Below are 21,201 nucleotides of genomic sequence, written 5' to 3'. Positions count from 1 at the left end.
CCCTTGATTTATGAGAGTACTGTGATTTAATTTCGAGATTTTCACCGCCTTTCACCTCATAATGTTTTGCTATAGACCACAATTATTACAAGGAACTATGTGCAGCTGATACATCATAGCATGCAAGCATACAAATGTAGGGATCCACTTTCAACATAAAAATGTAGTCATATGAATCATTAAAACAGCTATGGTTAGAAAGTAGAGATGACGGTAAATGGCAATGGACACAATAAACAGGAAAGGTAAGCCTAATAAATGATAAAAATTGAGTATTCTCAGTCCTAGGAGATATTATCAATGATTCAAATAATAAATAAATATAAATTTGTAATATATGTAAAATTTTGTACATGTAAAATTTGGGTGCAATAGGACACAAAAATAAAATAGATAACATTTAAAAGGACACTCATATTTTCGGAAGTGTGAGCTTTCTATCTTCTTGGAGGCCTTCTTTGGGTCAGACTCTGACCTGAGAAATTACCTGAGTCTGACCTGAAGATGGCCTCGAAGGAGGCCAAAAGCTCAAACTTTCTAAACTATGAGTGTCCATTTACATGTTATCTATTTTATTTTTGTGTCCTATTGTGCCATTAAAATGTTAAATTGCTCTTGTGAATGCTTCTACATCATCAATATACATACATACTGTATATACATATATAAATATGCGTGTGCATATATATATATATATATATATATAATTATATATATAATTATATATATATAATTATATATATATATATATATATATATATATATATATATAATTATATATATAATTATATATATATAATTATATATATATATATATATATATATATATATATATATATATATATATATAATTATATATATATATATATAAAATTTTATATATATATATATAAAATTTTATATATATATATATATATATATATATATATATATATATATATATATATATATATATATATAAAGACAGATAAATAGATATAAATTGTGTGTGTATGTATATTTCTATATGTATATATATAATATGTATGTATAATTTTTTGAATAAGTACCATGGTGAAGGAATTAATAATTATTTTACCTGATGGCAACTGGTTCTGAAGAAACAATCTCTCTGATTTTCTCACATCCCAAAGTGCAAATGTAAGCAATGGTATAAAGCTCTTGCCAAGAAGGAACTGCTTGCATTTTCACAAGAACCACATAACTAAACAAGCAAAGGAAAAGGATGTAGGCAATCTGCAAAAAAAAAAGATCATTCCATTTGAAGTATGAAAAGGATGCATTCACCTAGCATTAGATCAAGCCAGAGTGGCATGAAAGAGTGCTTTATAGATCAAATGAAGTTGGTGCAATGTTCATTGAGTAGGCACACATCCTCATGACAGAAATTCCATTTTAAAACTTAAAATTTAATAAAACTTATGCAGGTGATAGGTGGGTCGATGAATCTTTGAAAAATGAGGGAATAATGGACGTCACTTGATTTCTTAGAAATACTTGAGTACTTATAAATAGTTTCTTAGCCCCTTAGAATTGATACCACATTTAAAAAAAACTAGCAACTGTCCCATTATTACAGGCTGGGGAGATGTTTCATCTCATTTTATGAACATACAGAGGTTAATTGATTTCATTGAGGTTTTTACACTTAAAATCCTCTATAAGTAACAAGTGATAAAGTTATCATCATCTAAATATTGAATAAATTTATACTACCTGGATGATTTCACTCAAATAACATATAGGCATACATTTGTATAGAAACTGCCATATAGTACAGTCAAAAATCTTTTTCCTTAAGCGATTTGATTTTTGCTCATTTACAATGATTATTTTTGGAAATTTTGACAAAATGATTGCTGAAATTTTGTACACTAGTATTTTGCTTTGATTTAAAGAATTTTGCCACATTTGATTTCCAGCAAATGTGCTCCTACATCTAATTCTGCACATTTTAAGCAATCACAAAGAAGCAATATAAACAATAACAAAGTATTCACTGAGTAATGAAGTAAATGAGTATTTATTAATAGAAGAATGTCCCAGACCGTTTGATAAAACAGCACAAAGTAAAGTTACAGCATGATAAAATTCAATAGAAATAATGCAACAATTTCAGAGTGTAAAAATCATATGCCTTGACTGGGATATGAACCCAGATCCCTTGATGTCTCGCCAAGTGCTTCAGCCAGTTAAGCTATCGAGGCATCCTTCTAAACTCTGAAATTTTGGGGGCTTTTAAAGGAACAAGATTTTGAGACGAAAAACAGTAACAAGTCCTGCAACAATAACTTTTAACGGAGTTATCCACTAATGTGCATTTCAATGCAACAATTTCAGAGTGTAAAAATCATTCGCCTCATAGTTTACAGATATAAATTGGGAAATTCATATGGCATTTCAAACTCCAAAATAAACTGAATTGAAGATTATTTTAACCCATGAACGCATTTTGACAAATATGCACATCCAAAGTCATCCCAAAGTTCTTGCTTTACCTAACACTTTCTGTTTGAACCTCTTACATTTTTACATTGACTATAGCTTTTTGACTTTAGTTTTCCCCTTTTCTTTGAAAAATACGGAAAAAAAATAATAAAAGAAAACAGCTAGCATTTACTAAAAATGATATAAACTAAGCCACCTGCCCCAAATAATGGGGCATGTCTGGATATTACTGTTTACATACTTTTGAAGAGATATTATGAAATAACAAATAAAAATGTTAATAAGTGTAATTGAAAGCAATTTCACTTTTTAGAGAATTAATATTTTTGGTAAAAAATTAATAATACAAAATAAAAAATAAAATAATTAGTAAAATATACACAATAAATGAAAAATTAATAATATAAATTAATAATTTAAAATAATAGTGTCCTCTGAGCTTTTTCTACTTATAGCAGGCAAATTTTATCAATTAGATTTTTGGTATTTAACTTTCCAACCACAAGCAAAAGATGTCCCTTTTTTTTAATTTATGATAATTTGAAACTAATGTTATGTGGTCACAATGCACTACCATTGAATAGATAAATTTGATTGGTAAATCAATACATAATCCTTTGGCGATCAATATTGTAACATGGAACTTACCTACATTAAAATCTGAAGCTAAAAGAATATGAAAAATGTCACTGATCCACAAAAAATAAAGTAAATCCACAGAGATTAAAGATAATTCATGGATATTAGTAGTGCAAACAGTACTAGCGAATCTGTACAACCTTATAAGGAATAAGTTCAAAAAAATAGAAATTTGTGAAATAAACTGTGTCTTATCCATTTGATTGGCTTTCATAATATGAAACTGCTCTTTATGGTTTTGTTGCAAGTGTGCCTCCATGTTTCATTTTACAATTGTGGAAATACATATTAGTCTAACACATTTTAATTAACATATTGCCCCATGAAATAATTTAACTCACCGAATGACCCCAGAACTTTGTAATGGGGGCAGTATAAAACTCATACAGTTTCTTTTTTAGGCGTAAGGGTCTGTTGGCCTTGGCATCGAAATAATCCAGAGGAAGGTGAAACAGCTGGTCCATGTCATCTGTTATGACTTTTCCATTCTCCTGAACAATGGTGTCTCTCATGTTGTAGTGCTCCTGGTTAATTAGTGCCTGAAAACATTTTCAGATATAATTGATTTTAGATGTACAGCTACACGATGGCTAAGTGAAACCCCCCCCCCCCCTTGAGGAGATCCAAAGTGGACCATTGTTTTTTTTAACTTCAAATTAAAATAAAAAAAGTTTTGGCAAATTCGGGTATTTCAGCAATGTATTTTCCCTGGTTATTTTTTTTATTATAACTCAGCACTGGGAATGCGATCAAATTTATAGACCAATTAGTGACAAGAAGAAGGAGGTCAATCTTTAAAAAAAAAAAAAATGCAAAGCAAACCAGGGAATAAAAAATTTGCGTGAAAGTTCAGCACAAGAGCACAAGTGAAAAATGTCCAACAAAGAAGGTTTATGGGGGGTGGGCAACCTAAGAAACTAGCCTTAAAAGGGACAGTGAGGTGAAGAATTTGCATCTTCATTGTTCTCAGGCAAAATACATATTTTTTCTGAAATATGCCTTCAAAAGAGAAAAGGTATCATTAAGAACAAATAGATATGAAACTCACCGGGACAATTAGGAGTGGAGTTTTGGGAATTGTACACAAAATATCAACGTGAAAGGGATAGAAGGCATCATGAATAGAGCTTGAAACACAGATATAGATAAATTTCTCAATTTGAACACATAGATCAAATGGCTATGAGACTCACCATACTGAATACAGCCATTTAAATAAATGACAATTTTCATCCAATGAATGAGTTTATTCAAGAAGTGTGGATGATTATTCCCATCATAGGCGTTAAATAATGAGATGATGAAAACTAAAACTTTTTGAGACGATAGCAATTAGTACCCAAAACACAGACTGCTACTAATTAAGCATGCACTTGGGTAAAAATAGCAGCCAAATGTGCTTTAAATAACCATGAAAATGCAGTCTGTATTACCTTGACCCCCTGTTGGCTTGGAGACTTGTTCTTGATGCTAAAGCCTCTGGGCCACTTCTAAAAGAAATTTTGAAGCCATACATGAATATGTTAGCACAAGGTAGTTGGTTAGTTAAAAACTCTACATTTAAAAATTGACGTTAGTAGGTTAATTTTTAGCCAATTCAATATCCCAACAAAACTCTCATCCTACTTCAAAGCAGGAAATGTGAATGAAGGCCTCTCAGTTTGTGAAGATTATCCCCAAAAAGAAGTACTTGAACCACAATGATTTTCATGGCCAAGGAAACTTCAATATTCCTTGGTCATTAGATCCAGTACATGAATGTGGATGAAAGGAATGAATATGATCAATGATTTAGCCAGTAGTAATTACTACTAAGCACAATGACTGTAACAGACAAAACTTTTAGTTTCGCTCTGTTTCAGTTTATAAACTGGAACGTTTTATCTTTTAATTTATCCAAGCACAAAAGCACTACTGGGTACATAAGGTATTTATTACATGTAAACTCAGAATAAAAATGCATAAATGGCCTTCATTGTAATTAAACTCATTGACAATGTACAATGAAATTTTAGGCAAATTAAACATGCAGAAGATGAAAAAGATGAGACTAGCAGGATGAAAGTAAATAACAGTTAGAGCAGAGAAGTGACATTATATGTATGTATGTATATATATATATATATATATATATATATATATATATATATATGTGTGTGTATGTATATATTTTTATATTATATATCCATCAATAAATGTTTTTTTTTAAGTTCAACCACCATGCAATTCATTCATATATCTCCGAGAACAGAAACATAAGCAAAGAAATTAGGTCATATCCCATCATGCAAACACATGGACTAATTCTAAAGCAAAACTCACAGCATCATGTTTGCCCATGTTTATTGAAGGATAATTTCCGCTTTCAGGAGAGAGAGGTTAGTACACTACAATGGCATCCACAGCATGGCACACACAAGCTCAAGGGATACGCACAGCGGGCAGATCATTTGGGTGCAGAGATAATATGCCAATACTTACTTCTGAATCAGGCTCTGTGTTTCGGTGAGTCATTTCCGAATGTTCCGATGATGGCTTGATATCCAAACTGTCATTCTCTTCCTCAAGCCCAATCATGTGCTCCTCTTCGGTTTGCGGCATCAGTTGTAGTTCTTCCTTGGACTTGAAATCTAACTGTACAATATAAACTGGAAATAGCAGGCCTAGGACAACCTGTGAAGGGAATGGAATGGCAATGTGACCCATTACAACTCAATGGGAAGAAACATTAAATGATTGATTCACGATTAATTCAGATCTTCATCTGATTCTCCCTCCTAAGGAAAGTTTACCTTCAAATTTGTGTTTTTTCGTGTGCGTAAACCACCCATCCACAAATCAGCCAGAATTATCTGACTGCACGGATGAGCCAGTAATGCACGATGATTGCCTGCCACAGCCAACGAAAGACATGTTTGGCCACTCCAGTTTTGAAGTTCACAGGTGAGCAATTGTTGAGTTTGGTCATCATCTTGCCGATAGCAGTAATCGAGCAAATCCAATGCTGTGAAAACAATGAAACAGCCAAACTTAAGAATATTAATTTTCTCCTTTTGCTTGGGAAATAGTAAGTACATTTTAGGCTGTTGAATAACAAATGACGTGTAATGTAAATGATATCCAAAGGTCTTAATCATCAGTTGAGTTAATTTTGACATTTCAATGTAATTTGATAGCTAATAGTCAAAACATTTTTTACTGATGGAATATTAATCTTTCATTATTTATATATGTGTATGTATGTATGTGTATGTATAAATGTATGGGTGTGTATATAATATATGTAATATATATATATATATATATATATATATATATATATATATATATATATATATATATATATATATATATATATATATATATATATATATATATCATATGCGAAATATGGACTAAATCGTAACTTATCCATTTATTACTTTTTGGCAATGCAATTCCATTATTAATTTGAACAAAGGTAATTCGATCATCATAATCAGATGATTAATGTGGAGGAAAAAAACATGCCAACATTACCTATGTTTTCAAACTCTTTGCCATAGTTTCTAAGCTCTTCATAAATCTCAGTCTCTAGGTCATCTTCTGCAGCCTCATGTGCCATAGCCTTGTATAGTTTGCACGCAACTAGAGCCTTTGCCAGAGCTTCCTCTCCATGCTGCCACATAAGCAGAGCCATCTGCTGCCTCTTGGTAAGCACAGCCCAAATCTTTTGAAGAGGAGGGAGGGTGAAAGAAGAAAAGAGAATGAAATCTAAAACATCCATCTCACTGATATGGGTGCAATATGCACCATAGGCGAAGCCATTTCTCATTTTGCATTCAATATTTTACAAGTTCATCACAAATTCTAAGTTTTTACTGGATTTTTCTTTTGATTTTACAATTTTTTAAATACAATTCAGTAAACCGTCTCCAAGCCATTTGGATAACACTAAATACACATGTAGGCACTCACATACATTTAGAATTTCAAACAGGTCTTATATGAATGCAATTCTTACAATTGCGGTTCTTTTAAGTTCTTGAATTCCTCATTTGATATTTCTGTACAGATTTCACTATGCGTTAAATGACATTTATAAACATTTATGGTAAGATTTCAACAGGTACCACGATGCTTGGCAATATTTATGGAAACAATATTCAGCAAAAAAAAAACAATTGCATAATTTGATTTTCTACAACTTTTCAAATATTGTTTTGAAGTAAGTATTCTAAAACATACAGTTATGATTATGAAAATTAGCTCTCTGATTCGAATGGAAATTTTCAACTTTCTGGTCAAACTTAGCGCACTAATCCCTACCTAAACATAACACAACCCACATTACTTTTGCAAAACTATATTTATTATTACATAGAACTGAAAGATTTTACCAGATCTATCCATTTTCAGCTAATGCATTAAAAGTCCATGAAAGGATTCTTACCAATAATTCATTAAATGGATAATCAAAAAGCGGCATTTCTCTGCTAGATGCTGGTAATGCCTCGGCCAAAAGACTCAGCGTGAAGTTTGCGTTTCCATAGTAACGAATGAATGATGAACTGTTTCTATGCACGTGTGGAGATTTTTTCATCACTTTTGCATATATCACCCTGAATTTTCTCCTGGTGTAGTGGGCTCTGTAAAAAAAATGGGAAAAAATCAAGACGACAGCTTGGTTTCCTTTCATTTTACAAGAAAAAAACTCAATTGCCGCATCTCATTTATAAATATATATATATACATATAATATATATGTATATATATAATATAAATGTATATGTATTATTATATTATTTATATATGTTTATATATATATATATATATTATATGTATCGATTATACGGAAACACTCACACGAGTAGAACAATAATGGGACGGCACAATAGAACACAAATAGAATAGCAACATTTAAAAGGATACTAACACGGTAAATTGTTCAAGCTTTCGGCCCTATTAGTCTTACTTGAGACCTCGGAGAAGGCCGAAAGCTCGAACAATTTACCGTGTGATTGTCCTTTTAAATGTTGCTATTCTATTTGTGCTCTATTGTGCCATCCCATTATATATATATATATATATATATATATATATATATATATATATATATATATATACACACACACACACCAGCAGCATTGAAATAAGTAACTTTATTCAATCAGGAGCAAAAGCTTCACACAATTATATCACTATTGCAATTATATAACTCATTCTTCAACTAGAATGCTGTTATTTACCTGTATGCACCACCCATCAATTTATTTATCACAAGACCAATGTCATGCAAGGTATATTGGTAGCCTCTTGGGATATGTGGTCGAACATCCAGCAAAATATACCCTAGGGTGTTAGTGGGTCCTTGTTTCTGGAAAACACAGAAAACATCAAGTTTTAACCATTATTCCTTTAAGCACAGGCACTGAGAACATCACTACATAGGTATGTCTATTGCTGTCGATGCTTTTTATTGAGTTGGTAAATATTATGCATTTGTCATATTAAATAAAATTGTGATTAAATGAAATCAATGAAAACTAGTACAATTAATGAAGATATTTATCTTTATTTATTTTGACTGTGGATTATTTTCAAAAGTCTCACTTAAAAAAAAAAATACATGATTATGTACTTATATACATACATAGCAATTTCACCGGTAAATAAATCCATTCTTAGTTTCATGTATGAGATAACCTGTCCCACTATTTTATTTACTTTTCAGTCAAAAGATAACTCTTAAATTAATAAAATAACTATTCGAAGAAAATAATATTTTCTGATGAATGGAGCACTCACAGTATTATAAAGTTCTTCTAGCCTTGGTATAGTAAGGAATTTTCTCATGCTGACTCCGTTTTCAAGAAGAAGCTTCACAAAGTCTATCCTGTCATGCTCCAAAGCCTGCATCATGGCCTCATCCAGGGCCCCTGAGTCAAAACAAATAAACGTTATGAATAAAATGCAAAACAATGCCAGTTTATAGCACCAGTTAATATTATACATAAATGGGAGCATTAAAAAGTAAAGATCAATTGGAAAACCATTTACTTAAAAGGAAAAACTGTTATTTTTTAATGCCACCTTGAAAAAACAATTGTAATTTACTTCTTGAATTCAAAGTGTTATATAATATGCACATATGCATACACTGTATTAAATAGAGATAAAGAGGCCCAATTAAAAAATAATCTGATGAATATATTTTCTCATGGAAGCAAGAATGAAGTAGTGGGGATACTGTTTGAACCAAAGAAAAGATTGAATTCCTCAACATTTCCATAACAAACAATATATTATCATAGAGTCAATATTGCATGTGCATCCAATGTATGATAATTAGATATCATAAAAAAACTTGTTCAAATTTAATGGACTTTTAGCACTATATGTAAAAAGAAAGGGAATGAGTTACGAGTTCTCATTTGAAGTAAAAATAATAATAAATTATGTAAAAGAGTCCAACTCTTTAAATTAAATAAATTAAATTTGTATGAACTAAAGTATATTTATTTCCAGGGTAAATTTACTCATGAGCAAAAATAAGCTATGATATTTTTTAACGTTTATGTATGATAAATAATCTACCGGATGCTCTAGAGCAGTGGCCCGGCAAGTTGAAAGATATGATGTTCAAGTCCTGGTCAAGGAAATATTTTTGCACTTGTTATCTGCTCGATTCCACCTTCCTCACCTCTGCTGTGTTCGTCTTTTATATGTGTTCCTATCCATATTACTTGTATCCATTTCCATGTGAATGAGAATAGGGTCCCAAAATGGCAAGTTTTTGTGTTTTGAATGTGTGTGTGTCTGTATATATATATATATATATATATATATATATATATATATATATATATATATATATATATATATATATATATATATACATACACACACACACACACACAAAGAAATATATATGTATATATATATATATATATATATATATATATATATATATATATATATATATATATATATATATAATGTGTGTGTACATATATGCATACATAGGTATGTGTATGGTATACGTATGTGGCTAAAAAAAATACTATGATGTGTTGAGAATAAATTTAGGATAAAGTGAAATTTAGAAAAATATATTCACATATGAATCGTGACCACTTGTCATTTATAACATGATGAAATTAGGGCTGAGTGGTCAAAATACTTGTGATATGAAGGAGTGATGAATATAATTTTTTATACACACATATCACTTCTTGAAGGATGACATTAAGGAGAAAGTAGTCCATTAATGTGTTTGTTGGTACTTCTCATAATTTAATCAATAGAGAAAAGGGGATGATACACTAGCCGTTGAGTCTTGGATTTTATGTTCCATTTTCACATGTTCATTACCCACAAAGAGAGAGAATCGCCATCCCATAAAAGAAACAAAGATTTTACCTGGAGGCCACTCCTGCCCATAAACAAATATTTCTGACCGAGCTATGTCGACCCGATTCCAGGCAAGAGCAAGGCTAAGTTGCTCTGAGGGAGAGAGATGCTGACTCTTGAAAAGAGCTTTGAGTATGGTCTGGTCCAGCTCCTGGGTCTTCTCCTCTGGTCGGTCGGTTATCCTAAAGACAGTTATCTGGAAGGAAACCATGGAGACCTCTGAATTAAAACAATACATTATAAATGAACTATCACAATTTTTAACAATGTTCCACAGACTATATCTACTCAATTCCTGAATTGGCAATGTAACAATCTTAATCCTTTGCTCAACTGATATTTAATTAAAAGTTTTTAAGAACTACAGAAATCTTTTTCCTCCCAAAGTTGAAATCATAAAGAAAGGAATGCAAATGAAGTGCCAAAAATGGTGAGTGGGGAGAAGAGTGTGAAGAGTATTGTGATTTACAGAGGAGACCATCAGATAAGAGAGGTAGGGATAGGAATACAATTTGCTAAAGAAGTTTTCCTCGAACAGTTAACTACAATCAATAACAAATGAGCTTAATAAAATTTTTGATCATTTTTTTTAATGAGAAGATTAAAAAAATATGGCACATATATGAGTTTTTATAAGTTTTATGTGGGAATGCAGCAAGGGGTAAATTAAGTTTATTTTCAACTGGGAGTGAATGATGAAATCAATATTAATTTTAGCTATAATGTTCATGGGATTTATTACAGCACAAATATTTATGCTAGAGTTTCATACCAGGTTCTTCTTCCGAGTGCATTGAACCAACTCGTGATAAAGCATTTCAGATTGCTCCAGGCCAACTTCAAAAGTACGTTGGATGGTGCCAACAAGATAGTCCTTCATGTTTTCTAGTACCGTTTGTTCTCCTGATTCAGCTGCATACCTTGAACAGAAATGGTAAAAAATATTACATATGAAACTGCAAATCATACTTACCTCGGGCTATTTATCAAGGGGGACACGCTTCATGGGTACTGAAATCATTACAAATGTGTTCTAACTGAGAGAGCATATTAATTACTTTAGATCTCTATTTATGGCTAAAATTTAATCTGACTCCTTTAAATGTAAGATTGAAGGCTGATTTTTCTCTGCAGCGTTTGGAACAAACCTGCTGACCCTGGTCATCTTTAGGCATTGTTGATACTAACATCCTTATGCGGAGGGAACAAGGCAAACCCCATGTTTATGAATCCTTTGGCAAGGCTGGAGGTTAAGAAGTTTGAACCATTGATATGGATGTCATGATTTTAGCAATTGAGTTTTTAGATTACGATGCTGACTCCAACATTTTTAATGATTCATTTTAATGTGCTACAAAAAACTTTGCTTTTTAAAGTAGAAGGTAAAAGTTTGAGGCATTGGAATAGTTGAGGTTTGAGGTATTATATTGCCTTTCTATTAATTATTGGTTTTATTTTTATTATAATACAGAGAATTAGGGTTACTAGCATGCATGAATTTTTTTTATTATTATTCTCTAAACTACTCCAATACTTCCAAAATGTATTCTTGGTTATATGACCTTTTTTCTTGAAATATATCTCTATAAAAAATCATTAATCATGACAGATATTGCTGCCTACGAACAATGCTACTTAGAAAAACTGAATTGGATATTACCATGTTTATTATTTACGTCATTAAAAGGGATAAAGGTACTAGGTGCATTGGCTCAGGATATTTTAGTTTCCGAATTTATTTATTTTCAACCTTGAAACAAAAATCTAAAATCTTTATCCACATGGGATCATAGGAAGAAGTTTCAACTTACTTGTGGGTAAAGGCAAGAAGGTCAGCAGCCCTTCCAGAACCATCACAGACGACCACGGGAACAGGAGGAGTATCTGTTACATATTCCAGTACAGCTCGGATGGTGTTGGTGCCTCCTTCTATCACCAAACACACTACAGGTGTGCTGCAGTGGGTGCAAGGGTGTAACTTCTGATTTGATATGTACTTCTCCAGCTTCCTTCGTAAAATAATCTCAGCCCCGTACCGCCCACCCGATCCGTTGTCTACCAGCAGGAAGTAAGCATGCCGATTGTTCAGCACGGCATATTTTGACCTAATGAGAAGATGATGAGTCGAGTGAATGAAGTCAAAATGGCTGGGAGAAGAGTGAAAAAAATTAAAGTACGTGAGAATAGGGATGGATCACGCTGATGATTACTTACCTAGGAGATGATATTGAGTGATAAGGGACATCTCGGTTGTGGCCGAGGAGTTCATGGTTGTTTTCTACAATTCCCCAGGGTGCGATTCCAATGCTAACCACCCTGCCACTGCGCTGAGATCTCTCCAGGAGCAATGCATCACCAACTTGCCTTGTTACACCTAAATAACAATGAAATAATCATCTTATTCTTTATTTGCTCATTCATCATGGGATATGAAACACAACAAATAGTGGGAAAACACATAACTTGGAACATGACATGTAAACAAATATACCATTAGTGTCACAGGGTTTTCATATCACTAGGAATGAGGTATGGATGGAGATATCCCAATTTTTATGCTTAGGGCAATGCAAATGAGTTTCAGGGATGACATGAAATTTATGAAAACCTTTAAGACACAGGGGATTCAGTTATCAGCATTATGATTGGTTACCAGAATAAATAAGAACTTTAATTGTACAATATCTGAGTTAAAGTATGTACCGCTGATCTTCAAGCCTATGACAAGAGATTTGGTTTCTTGGAGTGATCATTTCATCCAACATGGAACAGCTCTTTATGTACAAAGATGATAATCTCTGACAATATTTGTATGCTACAATCTTTTATACGTGTATGTTGCATATATCTACTAAAATGTGTATATATATATATATATATACACACACATATTATATATTTATTTTGTGTACACAATGTATACATGTGCTATAAAAACGTTGTGCATTGTTGCATACATGTGATAAGTAATGCTATTACATAGTACATATCTATCTGTTCTGTGCTCTGTTTATGCCTAACATCTGTACAAAATTTAGCCTGACACAAATGTGAAATGGTAAAAGTTCAGGAATTATATATATATATATATATATATATATATATATATATATATATATATATATATATATATATATATATATATATATATATACTAGACATGTAAGTGTGAAAATTGTAAGGAATACTACGATCACACCAACTGTAATTGGAATTTTTCATTCCATTCCTTTAATTAATACTGAATTTTCATTGAATTTACATTGTTGTAACCATAGACAGAGCCAATCGGAAACAGCAATTCTGGAAAATATTTCTGAGTTGTTGACATGGTGGCAAACACGACTGGAAGAGATTCAGGAGAGCAGCACATGGACCCACCAGTATTTGTTCCCCCTGTGAATATCCATGCACCGGTGGTCTTTGCTGCTTTCAGCAAACCCTTTCGTAGGACCTTCTTCAGTTTTGGCTGGAGGTCAAAGTTCGCCTTGCCACCCTGCACCGTTATCAGCAGCTTGGGCAATTCAAGACCCCACTCACGAGTGAACAGCTGAAGGATGAGCTCTGGGCGGGTGTCATAAGCAAGACGTACATACTGGAAATAGGAAATTAAGCCATAATTAGTTTACATTTTATCAATGCTATCATTATTTTCAGTGCGTATGTTTGAGGGTTGTCAGGCTGTTGCTTTCTGGGAGAACATGAGTGGAGAAAGTTATTCTGGTGGTGACAAGTCCTGCAAATTGTCTTGAATATGCATTTGAACATTCCGAATTATCCTTACTGGCTAGTAAAAGTAGTAGTAGTTATTAGGGGAGGCAACTGACAGCTGAGATCATCTATGCCATTAGGAATGGATAGGAATGGAGGAATGGTGGAGATAAACCCGGCATTACCATTAGCCTACTCTAAACTAAAGGCGCCAAGAGGTCCACAGCTTAATGTCCGATCCAATAGACAGCATACTCACTTAAGTCAAGTAGAGCAATCACATTGTGTCTGCTCTACTGGACAAATCCTACGAAATTCAACGCCAATCTATGAGTATATAGTCAAAAGAAGATCTGGAGATTAAAATTGTCTATAAAGAACTAAAAAATATTGAGTAAAATTATTGTCCTTGTCTTTCCCAAGTAATGATGAAATATTTAAAACCATAAGTGAAAATATAAAAAAAAGAAGGTAGGAATTATTTGGGGATATATGCAGTATGGATGAGAATAGGTTTGACGAAAGAGACCTTCGAATATCTATGTGAGAACAGGACCATCAAAGGTTCGATCCAGGAAGTATAGAAGAATTTTCAAAGGAAGAGCATGAAAATAAGACATACTTTCAAGGAATAAGAGTGTTAAAATTGGAGGGATATCAAGATGGAAGAGTAAAAGAGAGAAAAAAGAACAGACCATTCGAGAAGATATGAAAAAAGGAGCATGAAGAAAGATGAAAGAGTACTGGAGGAAAATAAGAGAACAAAGGAGAATAAATGGGAAATGGCACGTGATCTACGAAAAGATAGTTGTATTGATGAGGAGAAGATGAGAATAACTTATTCATAATCATCGTATGCCTTGATTGCCATTCTTTACACGTGTATATTGATATCAAGCGGAGCCAATTGCTCACTTTTTTTACATCCATTTCAAAGCAAACAATTGTAACACTACTCTCCCCATTGCATTTGGCATTTCACGCAAGCTTTACGCTTTCAGCGAAGGTGGGAAGGTGGATGTTTACTCATGGGATACTGAATCCCAGATAGGGAGACGGTGGGCTACTCAAGAGGATTGCGAGGCGCGTCCATTTTAATTAAAAGCGGGAAGAGTGGACTTTTTCATTTATTATTTGCTTTACTCTCGGGTGCGGGAAGACAATAAGTTTTTATTTTTCTTCGTTCTCCAATTTTTGGCGGATGAGGAAATAATGGTACTCGGGGATAGGAATTGAGTTTGTGAATAGCGGTTGGCGTGACGTGATTACTGCCACTGCGCGTTGCGTGGAGACACGCCACGGTTGCGTGCAGGAAGGTCACCGGGCTGAGATTCATGCGCCGGTCTCCACAGGATGGAAAAGTTCAATACATATACGAGTATGTACCAATGCATGACGCCCCTCGCCACACCGCTGGCACGAAACGTTGAGGAAATGTCATGGCTATTATATTCCTACGTCTTTTCATGAGGGAGGATTGAAACGTAATTAATATTTGAATTTGGAGAGAGGAGTTGGCTTGATATTCTGACGAAGACCTATAGGAACAAGACTATTTTAAGGCCCAAAAGGACAGACATAAAGACACGGCAAGAAAAAAATTCACTCCGGAGCTTTATACTTCTACAACAACATGGTACCCTGCAAGCCACCGCCAGGGTGTGTGGCAGACGGTGATTATACACCATGTATTTCACCTCAAAAATCAAGGTATACCAATTTTTAGTTGTAACATATGCATGATAAATAATTCAATTCATGTTGATTGTGATGACCGTAAGGTACATACACTAGGGTATCCAAGTAATATATGTTTCTCTACTGGTACGAGAGCAGTTATTAATAACAAAGAGGGCAATTACTACGGTTAGATGAGGTGATGACAACATACCAAACTACTTGGAATGAAAAAAGGAAAATAATTTCACCTCCCAAGAACGGTCGAGAACAGTTATTCTGATCCCTTATCGTACGTGGCAAAAATGGCATCTTAAATCTATCTGTTCAAAACTTAACCTCTATAAGTTTATTGACATGACCTCTCCTACCGCAATACGATGGGGCTAATAATACATTTTCAACATCATTGATAAAGATACATGCTTCAAATTTATGCAAGATATTTATTTTTAACTATTAAAAGAACCAAGTTTTTCAAGAAGAATTGAAGATTTCCAGCTCCGCAGGTCCACGTTGAAATATTTCAAGGAACATTCAGTTAGACGTTAAGGAGAACGGCCAAAGGAGAACTTTTGTGCTGATTTTGCTAATTACTTGCTTGTGAAGACTCGACGAGGAAGAAAGACTTGCCTCGACAGGGATTCAGACTGAGGTTCTACCACGCTATTCAGGAAAGAGTCAACCTGCGAGAAACGTCCATCGAAGTGGATTTCCAAAAGGGATTTAGTCACTGGAGTGGAAGTAGTATTTAGGGGAGGCGACCGATAGCTGAGGCCATTTGCACCATAGGGGATGGACAGGAAAGAAGGAAGGGTGGAGAGAAACCCGACGTCGGTGTTACCCTACTCTTTACGAAAGGCACCAAGGGGTCCGCAGCTTAACGTCCCATCCGACGGACGTCGTACTCACTCAAAGTGCCCTCCAAAAAGCACCTCAAGTAAGGATCTAGATGCCACTGAAAAATATTCAAAACCGCCGGGATTTGAACCCGAGCCCTCTGGGTGGGAAGCCAGTACGTTAGCCCCTGCACCAACTCGATCCCCTTTTAGTCAGTAGATTAAAGTTTTCCTACGTTATTAAAAATTTGTGCGCTGCTGCTCAAATCTGAGCCAAATCAAATGATTTTTCATGGGGAATCTAAAATCGAAATCAAGCATCACGAGTTCATTTGGGCGAAAACAAAATTCGGTGAAAAAAGGTAATGCATTTAAAAAAAGTTTATTGATTAAATTGTTACTTTCCGCTGGATTTTAAAACATACGTAGTTGTACTTGATATTTGTGATTAGAAATTTGTCTTTTGGGGAGCGAGAAATTTATTTTTGATCTGTAGAATTTTTAATCTCGGGGAAGATTCACATTCACTTCTCTGATACAAATCTAGAATCAGTGACCCCTCACTCATGACCTCTTCTGGGAGAATACACGGGAATGTGAAGTACCTAACAAAAAAATTAGGATTAATTAGAAGAGTACTGGATAAATGTGATGAAAAGGTCAAAGAGAAATTTTATCTTTCGCTTGTTACGCCTCATTATGGATATTCTGCTAGTATATCATGGGATCCTCATGAAGTTGCATTGATTGCCAAATCGGATCGCGTGCAGCGTAGAGGAATTAGATTTTAAAAAATAAACGGGGTAGTTTATCAAGGTTATTAGGGTGATTGGGTTGGGTATCACTCGCAGAGCGAAGGTTATCTAACATAATAAACCTATTGCGTAAATAGGAGAGGAGATGTCTCCAGCGATGATACTGAGAACATATTATTATCCCCATCATATTACAGTAGGAGAGATCATGTCAATAAAATTCGAGAGATTAAGTGTAGAACAGATAGATTATAGATGCAGATTGATGTAATTTTTCCCACGAATAAATCAAAGGGGCAGTATATAGGTAACACTACCTTTTCACACAAGGCGAAAACAAGTACATTTCTCTTTTATTTCTGGCCTTGTATGCTGTCATTATCTTATCTATCCTTAGTTATTGCCCTTATTTCTACTAAGAGCTACTCTCGCACGCGTAGAGAAAACTATATCTCACTTAAATATCGTAGCGCATTAACCTTGTGGCTATCACAATCAACATAATTTGACTAATTTTACAAATATACTTGTATTTAAAATATAAATTAAGTAAAACATAATTTTTGACTTAGCATTCCTTGCGTATAATCACCCCATGCCACTCACCCTAGCAGTGATTTGCAGGGTACCAACTTTATTAATTAGATAGATTAAGTAGATAGATAGAAAGAACAGATCTGGGTGTCACCATTGCATCCGATCTTAGGTGAAGAAAAAAAATTGGCACTATTTACGGATAGGCCCTTAAGAAACTTGCTTCATAAAATGTACAGTTGGAAAATGTAGCTATGGGAAATTTAAGGAGACGTGCTATTAATCTTTAGTAGGTCCCAAAATAGAGTATTCGGCGAGTGTATGGGATCTATTTCATGAAGCACTGACTGCAGAATGGAACAAGGCACAGAGAAGAAGAGTTGGCACGAGATGAAAAAAGTCGCACAAAGCGTCAAACATTTACTACAAGAACTGGGATAAGAACCCTTAGACATGCGAATAATGAGAGCTACATTAAACTAATTGCAAATACAACAGTCGCGTGGTTTTGTATTCGACATAGAAGATAGAATTCAACCCTCCCCCCAACAAAGGAAGGAAAAAACAATTGTCTCTAAATAAAAGAGACAGGCTAGCAAACGGATAAATTCGATTTTTCGTCTTTCCCGCACACTACGTATTTGCGACAACAAATCAAAGGGGAAACAATGAGAGAGAACTAGGTAATCACTGACAAAAGTAATTAGGAGCATACTAGTTACATTCTCCCTTTCAACTCACTTCATGGCTCTGGCGTCCTAGCACACCCGCCATGCACCGGCTGGTGGAGTGTAATGTAATTAAAGCTGTAGGTCTAATGCAATTGTGAATTTACCACTTTGCATGAGTATACTTCTACCTGGTAATTAGTGAATGCGTTGCAGGTGAGCCCACCCTCTTTAATGAGTTCCCTTATTTGTCTACTTAATGCAGTCAGCGTTGTAATTATTACCAGAATAGCAATTCTAACGTGTATTACGAATTGTGAATGGTGTGTTTAGTCGTCCCCCTTCCAAAGCGTCATTTCCGTGAATCGTGAGGCGCCATGTGTATGGTGGAAGTATTACATTAGATGTGTGTATGTAGTATGACTGGTGACTAAACACCCCCTGCCAAACGCCCTTACGACGGCTTGCGGGGTATTACCTAGTTGTATAAAAAATATACATAGATGTATAATGGAAAATGTAGTAGTAGTGGTAGTTAACTGAGGAGGCGATCGAAAATTGAGGTAATTTGCACCAATAGGGGGGTAAGAGGGTTTTTGCTAGGGGTAGGGTTATTCAGGGACGTTGAGGTAACGGTGGAGAGAAACACTAAGTCGTACTTAGCCCACTTTTCACGTAAGCTGCGAAAGGGTCACAAAATCTAATGTCCCATCCGACGGACGACGTACTTCACTTGAAGTGCTGTCTCCATTTGTCAACCCAATTTAGGGATAGGGAGAGCACTGGAAATTTTGCCACCTAATTGATTTTGAACTCGAATCAACGGGGTTAGAGGCTATTATACTAGTCATTTGCAGAAATACGATTTCCATGAGAAGTATTAGTAAAATTCGAGTTTATTTGTTAATATTTTGTAAGGATCACCGTAGTTTAGGTGCAGAACTATTTGAGTCATTAAAATGATCTCCTTATTTGGAAGTACTACACGATTTTTAATTGAAGTCAAGTATCCTAACGGCAAATATTGGCAATTACGCATTTGTATTACCCTTTTATTAATTTTTTGGTCCAGCGGTTGCATAATATTCATCGGTAGATTGAGAGAAATAGAAACAGTTGACTTCTTCACAACTATAAACACGTTAAAATTACATGTTAGTGAAAAAATTAATGAATCTTTCGCAGTCATCCCGACTACACAACGTGAAAAATAATTTTTATTCAAAACAATGATTACAGAGCGTAAATATCATTCGCCTTGATCGGGTTTTGAACCCAAATCCCTCGATGTCCGGCCGAGTTCTTTAGTCGTTTAAGCTACCGAGGCGTCCTCTAACTATCCAACATTTTGGAGGCTTCAGAGGAATATGATGCTATGACAAAATATCGTACAGAAAATGTCACAGGCATCCGCAGTCGTGCGCGATGCGCCACAGTCCACGAGGTTAAAAGCCAACTTTTAAACACTAGCTACTCTCGCGCCATCTCTCGCAGTTTCCTGAAACTTGAATGATTTGCATTTGCAAGGATTTTTCAATGTGCCGACCAACCTCCGTGTCACCAACATGCGAGAGAACTCGTCACGCTCCGGTAAACACAGGTGTGAATCGAATTAAAAAAACAGAAATGCTGAATGGTCACAATCACCATCCAATCACTGGCGCGATGCCTCCTATTAAGCACGGTCACCACAGCAGAGACTCGGATTGAGGAAGGAAGGAGAGCTGGATGTCACCGTTTGCCACGAAGATATAAAAAACTACAACAAAAAAAAGGAATAACTTTCTCGGGTGTGTGTTTTCGGCGCGGCGTTGGCCTAACTCACCTGAGCCTTGCTTGGGTGCGGGCCTCCTTGGAACTCGATGGTGCCGTAGGCATCGGTTGGTGACGCCTGGGTGTGCCGCGAGGGGCTCCACACGAGGGGCGGGTCGTCCACGGGAACGGCGCCGCTTGGGTCCGGCCGGCGCCCGACGTCCACCCCCTTCCCGCAGTGGAACGCCAGCGACTGGCCGCAGCAACATCTATGAAAGATAGAAATTGACTCTGCTATTAATCGACACAAGCAAAACAGTTATCAACCCAAAGGTTGTTACAACAGGTGATGATAGAGTTCACCCAATTGATAAACCTTAAATGGCGTGTGGAATGCACACATTAGCAGGGTAGTAAGGGGGAGGGGTCAGAAGTACCTTATTCCCGGTGTCGCCTTTGGTTTCCAAGGAAAGTACTGTTTCCCGAAAGAAAAACAACGCCTAGGTGAAGTTGAGGGTGTCCAGAGGCGTCCTCGGCAATTAAAAACGGATCCCCTGGTCAGTAGGGTATTAAACCTTTTAAGGTAGGAAACAGATTATACAACGGTAGAGCGGCGCATTTCTTTGTCTCTCTTAACAAAATACAACTTGATATCCGACACTACAACAAACCCTTCTTCCGCCTACTTCCTTCCTCCCATTATTCCGTCAAGCAAGCCTATTCTATCCCCTATTATACAAGTATATATGTGTGTGTGAGGGGGGTATGTTGGCAAGCGACGCTGAA

General features: G+C 35.1%; 1 protein-coding gene across 1 annotated transcript in view; it reads right to left on the bottom strand.

The window, feature by feature from the left end:
- Trpm (transient receptor potential cation channel, subfamily M) overlaps nucleotides 1-21,201 on the bottom strand; it is an 86,554-nt gene that overhangs the window by 11,253 nt on the left and 54,100 nt on the right. Inside the window, exons 2-15 of the mRNA XM_071595889.1 lie at nucleotides 20,489-20,684; nucleotides 13,861-14,074; nucleotides 12,694-12,853; nucleotides 12,291-12,584; nucleotides 11,252-11,399; nucleotides 10,489-10,675; nucleotides 8,875-9,005; nucleotides 8,316-8,443; nucleotides 7,520-7,715; nucleotides 6,607-6,796; nucleotides 5,880-6,091; nucleotides 5,569-5,760; nucleotides 3,429-3,626; nucleotides 1,079-1,236 (exon numbers count right to left, since the gene is read on the bottom strand). Coding sequence (XP_071451990.1) covers nucleotides 1,079-1,236; nucleotides 3,429-3,626; nucleotides 5,569-5,760; nucleotides 5,880-6,091; nucleotides 6,607-6,796; nucleotides 7,520-7,715; nucleotides 8,316-8,443; nucleotides 8,875-9,005; nucleotides 10,489-10,675; nucleotides 11,252-11,399; nucleotides 12,291-12,584; nucleotides 12,694-12,853; nucleotides 13,861-14,074; nucleotides 20,489-20,684 — 2,604 coding nt within the window. The remainder of the gene's footprint in view (nucleotides 1-1,078; nucleotides 1,237-3,428; nucleotides 3,627-5,568; nucleotides 5,761-5,879; nucleotides 6,092-6,606; nucleotides 6,797-7,519; nucleotides 7,716-8,315; nucleotides 8,444-8,874; nucleotides 9,006-10,488; nucleotides 10,676-11,251; nucleotides 11,400-12,290; nucleotides 12,585-12,693; nucleotides 12,854-13,860; nucleotides 14,075-20,488; nucleotides 20,685-21,201) is intronic.

Source organism: Hetaerina americana, unplaced genomic scaffold (genome assembly GCF_022747635.1).
Source record: "Hetaerina americana unplaced genomic scaffold, ioHetAmer1.1.p SCAF_1, whole genome shotgun sequence".
NCBI classification, from domain to species: domain Eukaryota; kingdom Metazoa; phylum Arthropoda; class Insecta; order Odonata; family Calopterygidae; genus Hetaerina; species Hetaerina americana.
This window is presented reverse-complemented; position numbering and strand designations above follow the sequence as displayed.